A 17,370-nucleotide genomic window follows, 5' to 3' on the forward strand; every position below is an offset into this window, starting at 1 on the left:
ATACAACACTGTATCTGTGGAATACAACACTGTATCACAACACTGTATCTGTGGAATACAACACTGTGGAATACAACACTGTACAACAATGTGTCTGTGGAATACAACACTGTATCTGTGGAATACAACACTGTGTCTGTGGAATACAACACTGTATCTGTGGAATACAACACTGTATCTGTGGAATACAACACTGTATCTGTGGAATACAACACTGTATCTGTGGAATACAACACTGTATACTGTATCTGGAATGTACAACACTGTATCTGTGGAATACAACACTGTATCTGTGGAATGTATCTGTGAATACAACACTGTATCTGTGGAATACAACACTGTGTCTGTGGAATACAACACTGTATCTGTGGAATACAACACTGTATCTGTGGAATACAACACTGTATCTGTGAATACAACACTGTATCTGTGGAATACAACACTGTAATCTGTGGAATACAACACTGTATCTGTGGAATACAACACTGTATCTGGAATACAACACTGTATCTGTGGAATACAACACTGTGTCTGTGGAATCTGTGGAATACAACACTGTATCTGTGGAATACAACACTGTATCTGTGGAATACAACACTGTATCTGTGGAATACAACACTGTATCTGTAGAATACAACACTGTATCCGTGGAATACAACACTGTATCTGGAATACAACACTGTATCTGTGGAATACAACACTGTGTCTGTGGAATACAACACTGTAAATACAACACTGTATCTGTGGAATACAACACTGTAATCAACACTGTATCTGTGAATACAACACTGTATCTGTGGAATACAACACTGTATCTGTGGAATACAACACTGTATCTGTATCTGAATACAACACTGTATCTGTGGAATACAACACTGTATCTGTGGAATACAACACTGTATACAACACTGTATCTGTGGAATACAACACTGTATCTGTGGAATACAACACTGTATCTGTGGAATACAACACTGTATCTGTGGAATACAACACTGTATCTGTGGAATACAACACTGTATCTGTGGAATACAACACTGTATCTGTGGAATACAACACTGTATCTGTGGAATACAACACTGTATCTGTGGAATACAACACTGTATCTGTGGAATACAACACTGTATCTGTGGAATACAACACTGTATCTGTGGAATACAACACTGTGTCTGCGGAATACAACACTGTATCTGTGGAATACAACACTGTATCTGTGGAATACAACACTGTATCTGTGGAATACAACACTGTATCTGTGGAATACAACACTGTATCTGTGGAATACAACACTGTATCTGTGTAATACAACACTGTATCTGTCTGTGAATACAACACTGTATCTGTGGAATACAACACTGTATCTGTGGAATACAACACTGTATCTGTGGAATACAACACTGTATCTGTGGAATACAACACTGTGGAATACAACACACTGTGGATCTGTGCAACACTGTATCTGTACAACACTGTATCTGTGGAATACAACACTGTATCTGTGGAATACAACACTGTATCTGTGGAATACAACACTGTATCTGTGGAATACAACACTGTATCTGTGGAATACAACACTGTATCTGTGGAATACAACACTGTATCTGTGGAATACAACACTGTATCTGTGGAATACAACACTGTATCTGTGGAATACAACACTGTGTCTGAATACAACACTGTATCTGTGGAATACAACACTGTATCTGTGGAATATGTATCAACACTGTATCTGTGGAATACAACACTGTATCTGTGGAATACAACACTGTATCTGTGGAATACAACACTGTATCTGTGGAATACAACACTGTATCTGTGGAATACAATACTGTGTCTGTGGAATACAACACTGTATCTGCATACACATGTATATGTGTATATATTTTTTGACATCATCTACCTTGATGGCCTGAGTTCTGTCATTGAGATAATTATGAAACAAGTCTACAAACATGGAAGTCTACAAACATGGAAGCACAATTCATTCTATCATCTAGGGCATTTGCAATATTATTTACAACATGCACGGTAGCCATAGTGGTACCATGTTTAGGTCAGAATCTGGATTGGTTAATATTAAGAACACCGTTTACTGATAGATCATAATGTAGCTGTTTGTTGACAAATGATTATAGGATTTTTGCAAGACAAGGGAGCCTGGAAAGGGGTGGAAAACCAACACTTAGGCTTCTACTTCCAGCGTTTACATAATATATACATTTTACGGACACCGTATATTTTACTTTGGTTAACTTGTTGTTTTTAGTCCCTCCCTTTAACTAGTTTTCATTTCTATTTGACATATATTTTTCAACTGTGCTGTGATGCTTCACAAAAGTTCTGAACTTTTCTATTCTTATAGTTTCTACAGATTGTAAATCAAAGATCAAATGTTTTGCTATTATATTATAATGCATTATATTATTGATCGATTGACTTTTCAAATCACCCAGAGGACAGTAAATGTTACAATTCTTCAGCCAAACCTGAACCTGCTACCAAAAACATGCTACTGTACATGTGGACAGTACCAAAACAAATGATCTAATGATTCTGTCTCTTTGCATCAAGATTTGCAGAGCTGGGATGGTTGTATCCCCATATATACATAATATTCTATTGGTTGCAAGAATTTTGTATAATAATTTAAAAAGAAAAACTCTATGTTTGGAATCAACCGTCATTTTGTGTATCAGTTCATAAATCATGTGCCATGGAATTGGTACATCAAAAATCTCTCCCAACTATTTTACGACTTATAAGGCACAAATGTTTTTTTGGTCCTTAAGTGAAAAGGGTATACTTTTTTATTTATCACAATTTTCTTTGATCAGTTCTGGTCTTTAATGCAGTTAATGCAGGGTCGACAGACGAGTTCCTTACCTTCTCCCCTTTCCACTTTCCTCCTCCATTTTTACAGTAATGATGCAATTACTTGGTTGTAATTTTGGTTAGAGCAGACATTTTTCATATATTTCTGTTAGTTCCATGTGTGACATAACTCCACTAGTCCTATTTATGAAATAATTTACAAGGATTATACAATTTTTAAAACATTCTTTCAAAAATAATGTTATTTTTTTAATCAGTTATTGCATTTGAGTTTAAGCATAGTATTTTGTTGATTTCTTATGAAGAAGTTGCCTGAGAGTACAGGAGAGTACAATGGATTAGTCTAGTTTTTTGACTCGGAGTTGCTCAGCCAGAGAGATAACAAATGGATGAGAAAAATGTGAGTGTCAAAACAGGGTATAGTAGAAAAAAAGCTCTGAATAATAACAATCATGAAGGAACGCCTGGGGCAAGAATTTGTTTTATCTTCACAATTATACGATGGTCAGAGTTTTTCAATTTGGTATCTCTAAGACAATCAATAGGCCAGTGGTTGCTGATATAATTAGCAAAATCACCAGTAGCCAAATACTTATGGGGACGGTTAGTCAGGATACGGTAAGCCAATCAAGATTTACATCTCCTAACACAACCAGTTTAGATACCAGAAAGGGTTTTAAATCATCAGAAATAGTACCAACAGCCTCCGCGAAGCGGCTGGGAGGCAGTAGACCACAGTAATAAATATATGCACATTCTAGCTTATGGCCACTTTTACAGCCAACAGCTCACACATTTTTGGGGACAGAGATGCTAAGAGAGCAATATGCCATAACAGAAGTCTATCACATCTAAAACGGCAACGTCCTTATCCATAATCAAATTATTCAGCCAGGTCTCTGAGATGACCGTAACATCTGGGCTAGTAACATGCACCCATACATCCAGAAATGTTCAACCCTATGCAAGATGTGACAACAGCAGGAGTGTCCATGGTGGATAAATGGTGACATAATTGTTAATAGAATTGGATGAGCTAGCCACAATGGGCTTCCTGATTGCACACAAAATGGCAGAAATAATAATAGAATTCAGGTAAATGTGCACAAGATTACTATTATAAGTACCCCTATGCTTAGGAGCACATGCAGCAATACCATATCTTGATATGACAATTAGTAGCTTAGGTGGAGCTAACAACAGTGTGTTCCGTAAGGTAAATAACAGAGCTTTCAATGGAAATTAAATTAAACTGGCACAGAATGACTCATTACAATACCCCCTATCAACATGGGAAGCTGTGACAGAATGACTCATTTACAATACCCCCTATCAACATGGGAAGCTGTGACAGAATGACTCATTACAATACCCCCTATCAACATGGGAAGCTGTGACAGAATGACTCATTTACAAACATGGGACCCCATATCAACATGGGAAGCTGTGACAGAATGACTCATTACAATACCCCCTATCAACATGGGAAGCTGTGACAGAATGACTCATTACAATACCCCCTATCAACATGGGAAGCTGTGACAGAATGACTCATTACAATACCCCCTATCAACATGGGAAGCTGTGACAGAATGACTCATTACAATACCCCCTATCAACATGGGAAGCTGTGACAGAATGACTCATTACAATACCCCCTATCAACATGGGAAGCTGTGACAGAATGACTCATTTACAATACCCCCTATCAACATGGGAAGCTGTGACAGAATGACTCATTACAATACCCCCTATCAACATGGGAAGCTGTGACAGAATGACTCATTTACAATACCCCCTATCAACATGGGAAGCTGTGACAGAATGACTCATTACAATACCCCAACATGGGAAGCTCAACATGGGAAGCTGTGACAGAATGACTCATTACAATACCCCTATCAACATGGGAAGCTGTGACAGAATGACTCATTTACAATACCCCTATCAACATGGGAAGCTGTGACAGAATGACTCATTACAATACCCCTATCAACATGGGAAGCTGTGACAGAATGACTCATTTACAATACCCCTATCAACATGGGAAGCTGTGACAGAATGACTCATTACAATACCCCCTATCAACATGGGAAGCTGTGACAGAATGACTCATTTACAATACCCCCTATCAACATGGGAAGCTGTGACAGAATGACTCATTACAATACCCCCTATCAACATGGGAAGCTGTGACAGAATGACTCATTTACAATACCCCTATCAACATGGGAAGCTGTGACAGAATGACTCATTACAATACCCCCTATCAACATGGGAAGCTGTGACAGAATGACTCATTTACAATACCCCTATCAACATGGGAAGCTGTGACAGAATGACTCATTACAATACCCCCTATCAACATGGGAAGCTGTGACAGAATGACTCATTTACAATACCCCTATCAACATGGGAAGCTGTGACAGAATGACTCATTACAATACCCCCTATCAACATGGGAAGCTGTGACAGAATGACTCATTTACAATACCCCCTATCAACATGGGAAGCTGTGACAGAATGACTCATTACAATACCCCCTATCAACATGGGAAGCTGTGACAGAATGACTCATTACAATACCCCTATCAACATGGGAAGCTGTGACAGAATGACTCATTACAATACCCCTATCAACATGGGAAGCTGTGACAGAATGACTCATTACAATACCCCCTATCAACATGGGAAGCTGTGACAGAATGACTCATTTACAATACCCCTATCAACATGGGAAGCTGTGACAGAATGACTCATTACAATACCCCTATCAACATGACAAGCTGTGACAGAATGACTCATTACAATACCCCTATCAACATGGGAAGCTGTGACAGAATGACTCATTACAATACCCCTATCAACATGGGAAGCTGTGACAGAATGACTCATTTACAATACCCCTATCAACATGGGAAGCTGTGACAGAATGACTCATTACAATACCCCTATCAACATGGGAAGCTGTGACAGAATGACTCATTTACAATACCCCTATCAACATGGGAAGCTGTGACAGAATGACTCATTACAATACCCAGAATATCAACATGGGAAGCTGTGACAGAATGACTCATTACAATACCCCCTATCAACATGGGAAGCTGTGACAGAATGACTCATTACAATACCCCCTATCAACATGGGAAGCTGAATGACTCAGATCAACATGGGAAGCTGTGACAGAATGACTCATTACAATACCCCTATCAACATGGGAAGCTGTGACAGAATGACTCATTACAATACCCCCTATCAACATGGGAAGCTGTGACAGAATGACTCATTTACAATACCCCCTATCAACATGGGAAGCTGTGACAGAATGACTCATTACAATACCCCCCATCAACATGGGAAGCTGTGACAGAATGACTCATTACAATACCCCCTATCAACATGGGAAGCTGTGACAGAATGACTCATTACAATACCCCCTATCAACATGGGAAGCTGTGACAGAATGACTCATTTACAATACCCCCTATCAACATGGGAAGCTGTGACAGAATGACTCATTACAATACCCCCTATCAACATGGGAAGCTGTGACAGAATGACTCATTTACAATACCAACATGGGAAGCTGTGACAGAATATCAACATGGGGAAGCTGTGACAGAATGACTCATTTACAATACCCCTATCAACATGGGAAGCTGTGACAGAATGACTCATTACAATACCCCTATCAACATGGGAAGCTGTGACAGAATGACTCATTTACAATACCCCCTATCAACATGGGAAGCTGTGACAGAATGACTCATTACAATACCCCTATCAACATGGGAAGCTGTGACAGAATGACTCATTACAATACCCCCTATCAACATGGGAAGCTGTGACAGAATGACTCATTACAATACCCCTATCAACATGGGAAGCTGTGACAGAATGACTCATTTACAATACCCCCTATCAACATGGGAAGCTGTGACAGAATGACTCATTACAATACCCTCATTACAATATCAACATGGGAAGCTGTGACAGAATGACTCATTTACAATACCCCTATCAACATGGGAAGCTGTGACAGAATGACTCATTACAATACCCCCTATCAACATGGGAAGCTGTGACAGAATGACTCATTACAATACCCCTATCAACATGGGAAGCTGTGACAGAATGACTCATTACAATACCCCCTATCAACATGGGAAGCTGTGACAGAATGACTCATTACAATACCCCTATCAACATGGGAAGCTGTGACAGAATGACTCATTACAATACCCCTATCAACATGGGAAGCTGTGACAGAATGACTCATTACAATACCCCCTATCAACATGGGAAGCTGTGACAGAATGACTCATTTACAATACCCCTATCAACATGGGAAGCTGTGACAGAATGACTCATTACAATACCCCCTATCAACATGGGAAGCTGTGACAGAATGACTCATTTACAATACCCCTATCAACATGGGAAGCTGTGACAGAATGACTCATTACAATACCCCTATCAACATGGGAAGCTGTGACAGAATGACTCATTACAATACCCCCTATCAACATGGGAAGCTGTGACAGAATGACTCATTTACAATACCCCTATCAACATGGGAAGCTGTGACAGAATGACTCATTACAATACCCCCTATCAACATGGGAAGCTGTGACAGAATGACTCATTACAATACCCCCTATCAACATGGGAAGCTGTGACAGAATGACTCATTTACAATACCCCTATCAACATGGGAAGCTGTCAACATGAAGCAGAATGACTCATTACAATACCCCTATCAACATGGGAAGCTGTGACAGAATGACTCATTACAATACCCCCTATCAACATGGGAAGCTGTGACAGAATGACTCATTACAATACCCCTATCAACATGGGAAGCTGTGACAGAATGACTCATTCAACATGGGACAATACCCCCTATCAACATGGGAAGCTGTGACAGAATGACTCATTACAATACCCCTATCAACATGGGAAGCTGTGACAGAATGACTCATTACAATACCCCTATCAACATGGGAAGCTGTGACAGAATGACTCATTACAATACCCCCTATCAACATGGGAAGCTGTGACAGAATGACTCATTTACAATACCCCCTATCAACATGGGAAGCTGTGACAGAATGACTCATTACAATACCCCCTATCAACATGGGAAGCTGTGACAGAATGACTCATTTACAATACCCCTATCAACATGGGAAGCTGTGACAGAATGACTCATTACAATACCCCCTATCAACATGGGAAGCTGTGACAGAATGACTCATTACAATACCCCTATCAACATGGGAAGCTGTGACAGAATGACTCATTACAATACCCCTATCAACATGGGAAGCTGTGAAGAATGACTCAACATACAAGAATGACCATTACAATACCCCCTATCAACATGGGAAGCTGTGACAGAATGACTCATTACAATACCCCTATCAACATGGGAAGCTGTGACAGAATGACTCATTACAATACCCCTATCAACATGGGAAGCTGTGACAGAATGACTCATTACAATACCCCCTATCAACATGGGAAGCTGTGACAGAATGACTCATTACAATACCCCCTATCAACATGGGAAGCTGTGACAGAATGACTCATTACAATACCCCTATCAACATGGGAAGCTGTGACAGAATGACTCATTACAATACCCCCTATCAACATGGGAAGCTGTGACAGAATGACTCATTTACAATACCCCTATCAACATGGGAAGCTGTGACAGAATGACTCATTACAATACCCCTATCAACATGGGAAGCTGTGACAGAATGACTCATTACAATACCCCCTATCAACATGGGAAGCTGTGACAGAATGACTCATTACAATACCCCCTATCAACATGGGAAGCTGTGACAGAATGACTCATTACAATACCCCTATCAACATGGGAAGCTGTGACAGAATGACTCATTACAATACCCCCTATCAACATGGGAAGCTGTGACAGAATGACTCATTTACAATACCCCTATCAACATGGGAAGCTGTGACAGAATGACTCATTACAATACCCCTATCAACATGGGAAGCTGTGACAGAATGACTCATTACAATACCCCCTATCAACATGGGAAGCTGTGACAGAATGACTCATTACAATACCCCCTATCAACATGGGAAGCTGTGACAGAATGACTCATTACAATACCCCTATCAACATGGGAAGCTGTGACAGAATGACTCATTACAAGAATACCCCCTATCAACATGGGAAGCTGTGACAGAATGACTCATTACAATACCCCCTATCAACATGGGAAGCTGTGACAGAATGACTCATTTACAATACCCCTATCAACATGGGAAGCTGTGACAGAATGACTCATTACAATACCCCCTATCAACATGGGAAGCTGTGACAGAATGACTCATTTACAATACCCCCCCCTATCAACATGGGAAGCTGTGACAGAATGACTCATTTACAATACCCCCTATCAACATGGGAAGCTGTGACAGAATGACTCATTACAATACCCCCTATCAACATGGGAAGCTGTGACAGAATGACTCATTACAATACCCCTATCAACATGGGAAGCTGTGACAGAATGACTCATTACAATACCCCTATCAACATGGGAAGCTGTGACAGAATGACTCATTTACAATACCCCTATCAACATGGGAAGCTGTGACAGAATGACTCATTACAATACCCCTATCAACATGGGAAGCTGTGACAGAATGACTCATTTACAATACCCCTATCAACATGGGAAGCTGTGACAGAATGACTCATTACAATACCCCTATCAACATGGGAAGCTGTGACAGAATGACTCATTACAATACCCCTATCAACATGGGAAGCTGTGACAGAATGACTCATTACAATACCCCCTATCAACATGGGAAGCTGTGACAGAATGACTCATTACAATACCCCTATCAACATGGGAAGCTGTGACAGAATGACTCATTACAATACCCCCTATCAACATGGGAAGCTGTGACAGAATGACTCATTACAATACCCCCTATCAACATGGGAAGCTGTGACAGAATGACTCATTACAATACCCCCTATCAACATGGGAAACTGTGACAGAATGACTCATTACAATACCCCCTATCAACATGGGAAGCTGTGACAGAATGACTCATTTACAATACCCCCTATCAACATGGGAAGCTGTGACAGAATGACTCATTACAATACCCCCCATCAACATGGGAAGCTGTGACAGAATGACTCATTACAATACCCCCTATCAACATGGGAAGCTGTGACAGAATGACTCATTACAATACCCCCTATCAACATGGGAAGCTGTGACAGAATGACTCATTTACAATACCCCCTATCAACATGGGAAGCTGTGACAGAATGACTCATTACAATACCCCCTATCAACATGGGAAGCTGTGACAGAATGACTCATTTACAATACCCCCTATCAACATGGGAAGCTGTGACAGAATGACTCATTACAATACCCCCTATCAACATGGGAAGCTGTGACAGAATGACTCATTACAATACCCCCTATCAACATGGGAAGCTGTGACAGAATGACTCATTTACAATACCCCCTATCAACATGGGAAGCTGTGACAGAATGACTCATTACAATACCCCCTATCAACATGGGAAGCTGTGACAGAATGACTCATTACAATACCCCCTATCAACATGGGAAGCTGTGACAGAATGACTCATTACAATACCCCCTATCAACATGGGAAGCTGTGACAGAATGACTCATTTACAATACCCCTATCAACATGGGAAGCTGTGACAGAATGACTCATTACAATACCCCCTATCAACATGGGAAGCTGTGACAGAATGACTCATTTACAATACCCCCTATCAACATGGGAAGCTGTGACAGAATGACTCATTACAATACCCCCTATCAACATGGGAAGCTGTGACAGAATGACTCATTACAATACCCCCTATCAACATGGGAAGCTGTGACAGAATGACTCATTACAATACCCCTATCAACATGGGAAGCTGTGACAGAATGACTCATTACAATACCCCCTATCAACATGGGAAACTGTGACAGAATGACTCATTACAATACCCCCTATCAACATGGGAAGCTGTGACAGAATGACTCATTTACAATACCCCCTATCAACATGGAAGCTGTGACAGAATGACTCATTTACAATACCCCCTATCAACATGGGAAGCTGTGACAGAATAATATCAGCTCACCTGTGTAATATTGACATAAGCTCTGAACCACTTGTTTTTTCAAACATGGTCCTGTTTTATCAATTGCTGTGCTGAACAACGGACAGTTCATTACCTATGTTATGTGTTGTGTGTATTTGTATTTAGTTTGGCTATAAAGGTGATGACGATACAATAATACACATGCACAATAAATAGGCCAACATCTAAAAATACATACAGCCTCCTTGTATATATTTATATATATACAGTACCAGTCAAATATTTGGACACACCTACTCATTCAAGGGTTTTTCTTTATTTTTACTATTTTCTACATTGTAAAAACAATGAAATAACACATACGGAATCATGTACACGTAGTAACAAAAAAAGTGTTAAACAAATCAAAATGTATTTTATGTTTGATATTCATCAAAGTAGCCACCCTTTGCCTTGATGACAGCTTTGAACACACTAGGCATTGTCTCAACCAGCTTCACCTGGAATGCTTTTCCAACCGTCTTGAAGGAGATCCCACATATGCTGAGCAATTGGTGGCTGCTTTTCCTTCACTCTGCTGTCCAACTCATCCCAAACCATCTCAATTGGGTTGAGGTCGGGTGATTGTGGAGGCCAGGTCATCTGATGCAGCACTCCATCACTATCCTTCTTGATCAAATAGCCCTTACACAGCCTGGAGGTGTGTGGGGTCATTGTCCTGTTGAAAAACAAATGATAGTCCCACTAAGCGCAAACCAGATGGGTTGGCGTATCGCTGCAGAATGCTGTGGTAGCCATGCTGGTTAAGTGTGCCTTGAATTCTAAATAAATCACTGACAGTGTCACCAGCAAAGCACCTCCTCCTCCATGCTTAATGGTGGGAACTAAACATGCAGAGATCATCCGTTCACCTACTCTGCATCTCACAAAGACATTTTTTTTTTAACTTGGACTCATCAGACCTCATCAGACCAAAGAACAGATTTCCACCGGTCTAATGTCCATTGCTCATGTTTCTTGGCCCAAGCAAGTCTCTTCTTATTATTGGTGTCCTTTAGAAGTGGTTTCTTTGCAGCAATTTGACCATGAAGGCCTGATTCACACAGTCTCCTCTGAACAGTTGATGTTGAGATGTGTCTCCTATTAGAACTCTGCCATTTCTGAGGCTGGTAACTCTAATGAACTTATCCTCTGCAGCAGAGGTAACTCTGGGTATTCCTTTCCTGTGGCGGTCCTCATGAGAACCAGTTTCATCATAGCGCTTGATTGTTTTTACTACTGCACTTGAAGAAAGTTATTGAAATGTTCTGCGTTTACTGACCTTCATGTCTTAAAGTAATGTTTCTATTTGTTTATTTGAGCTGTTCTCGCCATAATATGGACTTGGCCTTTTACCAAATAGGGCTATCTTCTGTATACCCCCTGCCTTGTAACAACACAACTGACTGGCATTAAGACGGAAAGAAATTTCACAAATTAATTTTTAACAAGGCACACTTGCTAATTGAAATGCATTTCCAGGTGAATATCTCATGAAGCTGGTTGAGAGTGTTCAAAGCTGTCATCAAGGCAAAGGGTGGCTACTTTGAAGAATCTCAAATATATTTTGATTTGCTTAACACTTTTTTGGTTACTACATGATTCCATATGTGTTATTTCATAGTTTTGATGTCTTCACTATTATTCTACAATGCAGAAAATAGTAAAAAAATAAATAAAGAAAACCCCTTGAATGAGTAGGTGTGTCCAAACTTTTGACTGGCTCTGTAAGTCTAATGTTCACCTTTTGGACGCTGTATCCTTGTTTTTATGCGATGACTAGATTTTGAGTTACGTAAGTTTGGGTAAAAAAATTGTCTGATGACCCCTTATACTGACAGCCCTGTAAACAATCCAGTGCAGTGGTTCTTGGTAACGGCTGGACGGATCAGGACGAACGGCGGGGAGAGTGTTGTTTACATCGACATTGGTGTCTTGTTGGTTTACATATGATGGTAAGGAGATTTTAATTTAACATTGAGCTTTAAATATGTTATTTGTCACCTGTGCCGAATACAACAGTTGTAGACCTTACAGCGGAATGCTTCCTTACAAGCCGTTTACCAGAAATGCAGCTTTAAGAAAAATAAGAGTAAAAATAATATTTACTAACTAAAGTTAAAAAATTTATAAAATAAGACAATAAAATTACAATAACAACTCTATATACAGGGGTACCGGTACAATGTGCGGGGGTACAGGTACAGGTAATTGAGGTAATATGTACATGTAGGTAGGGGTAAAGTGACTATGCATAGATTATAAACAGTGAGTAGCAGCAGCGTGAAAATATTATAATAATTTAATGAAACGGAAGGAGGAGTCGATGCAAATAACCAATTTAATAGTCACGCCAACTATTGAGATTCACACTCTGCTCTGTAAGGGCTACAACCTCCCCGTGTCATAACTAATTGATCCCGACCCACCAAATGCTCTCAGAACGGACACTATTGAGAGACCATGTCGTCCTGTGCCATAACCGCCTGCGACCCACTAGCCTAGCCCCATTTCCAGCCTGCCCTTATGTCTGTTCAGATTGAAGACTGGCTGCAATAGCACCGGTAAAACTGTACCTCATTGATCCTGTAAGTAACACCTAGGAAAGCTAACTGTAAGGTCCTGTATGATCACCTCCACTGCCTCCTCACCTGTTCAGCAGCCTCCGGGTCCAGGTGTGAGTCAAGGAGAGGCATGGTGAACTGGATCTTCCTGGGGCTGCCTGTCTCCATGGTCCTGCTGGTGGTAGAGTAGTAGTAGTAGAGTAGAAGTTGCACAGATCACTATCGAGCACTTTCTCTCTCTATCTCTGTCTCTCTGAGTCTGTCTGTCTCTCTGTTTCTCTATCTCTGTCTCTCTGAGTCTGTCTGTCTCTCTGTCTCTCTGAGTCTGTCTGTCTGTCTCTCTGAGTCTGTCTGTCTGTCTGTCTGTCTGTCTGTCTGTCTGTCTGTCTGTCTGTCTGTCTGTCTGTCTGTCTGTCTGTCTGTCTGTCTGTCTGTCTGTCTGTCTGTCTGTCTGTCTGTCTGTATCTCTTCACACCTGTCCCCTTCTATAACTCCCTTTCTCTCTCTCTCCCTGTCCTTTCTATGCCGTACTCTTTCAGTCTCTTTCTTTCTTTTCCAGCTCTACTATTACTGTGTTCCTCTGTTCCTCTGTTCCTCTGTTCCTCTGCCCGGTCTCCTTTCAGTTCTGTACTAGAGAGGGAAGCAAGGGCATACTGCGCTCCTCTCTCTCTTTCTCTCTCTCTCTCTCTCTCTCTCTCTCTCATTTGCTGAGTCTGCCTCCCTCTCGCACTTCACGCCGCCCCCTCTCCCCTCTCTCTCGTTCTATTGGCTGGTCTTTCACTGGGACTTAACTGCAGAGCCAAACCAAGCCGGAGGCTGAGGCTCTCCTAACTCCTACAAGCAGCCAAATACATCACACCATCATGCTCAGTAAAAATATTTTAGTGATGATGGATTTAAAAAAAAAAGTCAAACACCTACACACACACACACACAGCACAACACACCTACACACACACCTACACACACACACATACAGATGTACACAACACATACACTACATAACATATTGATGGGTACTGAACATAACACAGAGGACGTCCCTTTCATCTTCAGACATGTAATATTGACCTGTATTTATTAACATTTACAGCCAAGCCACGAGACAGAGACATGTTCAGTAGTCATATGTCATGTCAGAAAATATATGATATCAATATATCATGGTCATTTATGATAAGATCATGATTGAATCAGGTCCGATCAGATATGTCATTGTCAGTCATGATAAGTTAAAGCTGTGACAGATAGATGCTCTGCTGTATTCATTATGATTCGACATGTCCTGTAAACATAGCCTCCCAACACTCTGATCTGGTATGTCCTGTAAAATAGCCTCCCTCCATTCTGATCAGGTATGTCCTGTAAAATAGCCTCCCTCCACTCTGATCTGGTATGTCCTGTAAAATAGCCTCCCTCCATTCTGATCTGGTATGTCCTGTAAAATAGCCTCCCTCCACTCTGATCTGGTATGTCCTGTAAAATAGCCTCCTTGCACTCTGATCAGGTATGTCCTGTAAACATAGCCTCCCAACACTCTGATCTGGTATGTCCTGTAAACATAGCCTCCCAACACTCTGATCAGGTATGTCCTGTATCATAGCCTCCCAACACTCTGATCAGGTATGTCCTGTAACATAGCCTCTCATCACTCTGATCTGGTATGTCCTGTAACATGCCTCCCTCCATTCTGATCAGGTATGTCCTGTAACATGCCTCCCAACACTCTGATCAGGTATGTCCTGTAACATAGCCTCCCTTCACTATGATCAGGTATGCCCTGTAAAATAGCCTCCCTTCACTCTGATCAGGTATGTCCTGTAAAATAGCCTCCCTTCACTATGATCAGGTATGTCCTGTAACATAGCCTCCCTTCAATATGATCAGGTATGTCCTGTAAAATAGCCTCCCTTCACTCTGATCAGGTATGTCCTGTAACATAGCCTCCCTTCACTCTGATCAGGTATGTCCTGTAAAATAGTCTTCCAACACTCTGATCAGGTATGTCCTGTAACATAGCCTCCCTTCACTCTGATCAGGTATGTCCTGTAACATAGCCTTCCAACACTATGATCAGGTATGTCCTGTATCATAGCCTCCCTCCACTCTGATCTGGTATGTCCTGTAACATAGCCTCCTTCCACTCTGATCAGGTATGTCCTGTAACATATTCTCCTCTCTGATCTGGTATGTCCGGTAACATAGCCTCCCATCACTCTGATCAGGTATGTTCTGTAACATAGCCTCCTTCCACTCTGATCAGGTATGTCCTGTAACATAGCCTCCTTCCACTCTGATCAGGTTTGTCCTGTAAAATAGCCTCCTTCCACTCTGATCAGGTATGTCCTGTAACATATTCTCCTCTCTGATCTGGTATGTCCGGTAACATAGCCTCCCATCACTCTGATCAGGTATGTTCTGTAACATAGCCTCCTTCCACTCTGATCAGGTTTGTCCTGTAACATATTCTCCTCTCTGATCTGGTATGTCCTGTAACATAGCCTCCCATCACTCTGATCAGGTATGTTCTGTAACATAGCCTCCTTCCACTCTGATCAGGTATGTCCTGTAACATAGCCTTCCAACACTCTGATCAGGTATGTCCTGTAAAATAGCCTCCTTCCACTCTGATCAGTCATGTCCTGTAAAATAGCCTCCCTCCCTCCAAGCACAACATACTATTATTCATCTGTCAGCAGCCAGGTTTTCCCTACGCCACACTGGCACGAGGTCTGACACCTGATAACACAGACACATGTTTCTTTTAGAAACATTATCAAACAAAACAACGTTGTCCAGGGGAAATACAGATATCTTCCTTCTGTTTTTCAATGTAATATTTATAAATATATTTGTGCTATAAAATTAGTTTTTTTGTAGAGTGTTTCTGTAGGTAGGTGATATATGCACATCCCACGTCTACATTCTGCTTGGTCAAAAATTACCTAGAATAAAGAAAGATGTCAATGTTGGTTCTGGAATAAAACATAAAAGGGGGCAGTTTAAACCAGTGCCAGTCAGTGCCATTTAAGATGAGGGAGGACGATCATGGCCTTGTTTCTATTACAACATATTGGATGACTGTCATTCACCCAGCTCAATGTAATCATTAATCCAACAGCTGCAAACAAGAGTTTATATTGGACACATTCAGGTACGTTTATCCCTGTTTCGTTCCGATCCCTTCTGTTTAAGAAAGGTTTTTCAACAGAATCGGCTAATTAAAAACACCCTTGATCACACGCAAACACAGATCATCTTCATAGCAGCCAGATCATTGTATAATTCCTTTTCACACCTCCTCTCACTGTTTCCTTTGCTTGTGAACTTCAGTGCACAAAACATCAGCTGTCTGTGACCAGGGGAAAAAATATTTTCAAGCCATATCTTCATATCATAACCGCTAACCACTACACACAGCCTACGTCAGTGTCACCATGTTAGCCTCTATGGGATCAGTGGTCCCTATACCAGGATGGTTGTTGCTAATGTAACTAGAATGACGTTGTAAGTAACAGCCAACTTTTTTTTATGGGCAGAAAGATTAAATTATTGGACAACTGAAGTGTCCAATTTACAGTAGCTACTACAGTAAAATACCATGCTGATGTTTGAGGAGAGTGCACAACAACAACAAAAAAGGTATCATGGCAACTGGTTTGGTACATTCACCTCTGAAAGTAAATAATGTCTTGAAAGGATCGACTCTGGGAAAGACGAGAAGCAGGTACAGGTAAATTTAATGGGAACAGTCATGGAACAGGATAGGACAGGGTCTGGACATGAACACATAACATG

At 41.0% G+C, this 17,370-nt stretch overlaps 1 protein-coding gene across 1 annotated transcript in view; it reads right to left on the bottom strand.

The window, feature by feature from the left end:
* The window catches only part of LOC135561898 (protein phosphatase 1 regulatory subunit 1A-like), a 78,285-nt gene extending 64,282 nt beyond the window's left edge, over positions 1-14,003 (bottom strand). Inside the window, exon 1 of the mRNA XM_065004210.1 lies at positions 13,660-14,003. Coding sequence (XP_064860282.1) covers positions 13,660-13,740 — 81 coding nt within the window. The 5' untranslated portion in view covers positions 13,741-14,003. The remainder of the gene's footprint in view (positions 1-13,659) is intronic.
* Between the last annotated feature and the right edge of the window lie 3,367 nt (positions 14,004-17,370).

The sequence above is a fragment of the Oncorhynchus nerka genome, linkage group LG2, assembly GCF_034236695.1.
Source record: "Oncorhynchus nerka isolate Pitt River linkage group LG2, Oner_Uvic_2.0, whole genome shotgun sequence".
In the NCBI taxonomy this organism is placed as follows: Eukaryota; Metazoa; Chordata; class Actinopteri; order Salmoniformes; family Salmonidae; genus Oncorhynchus; species Oncorhynchus nerka.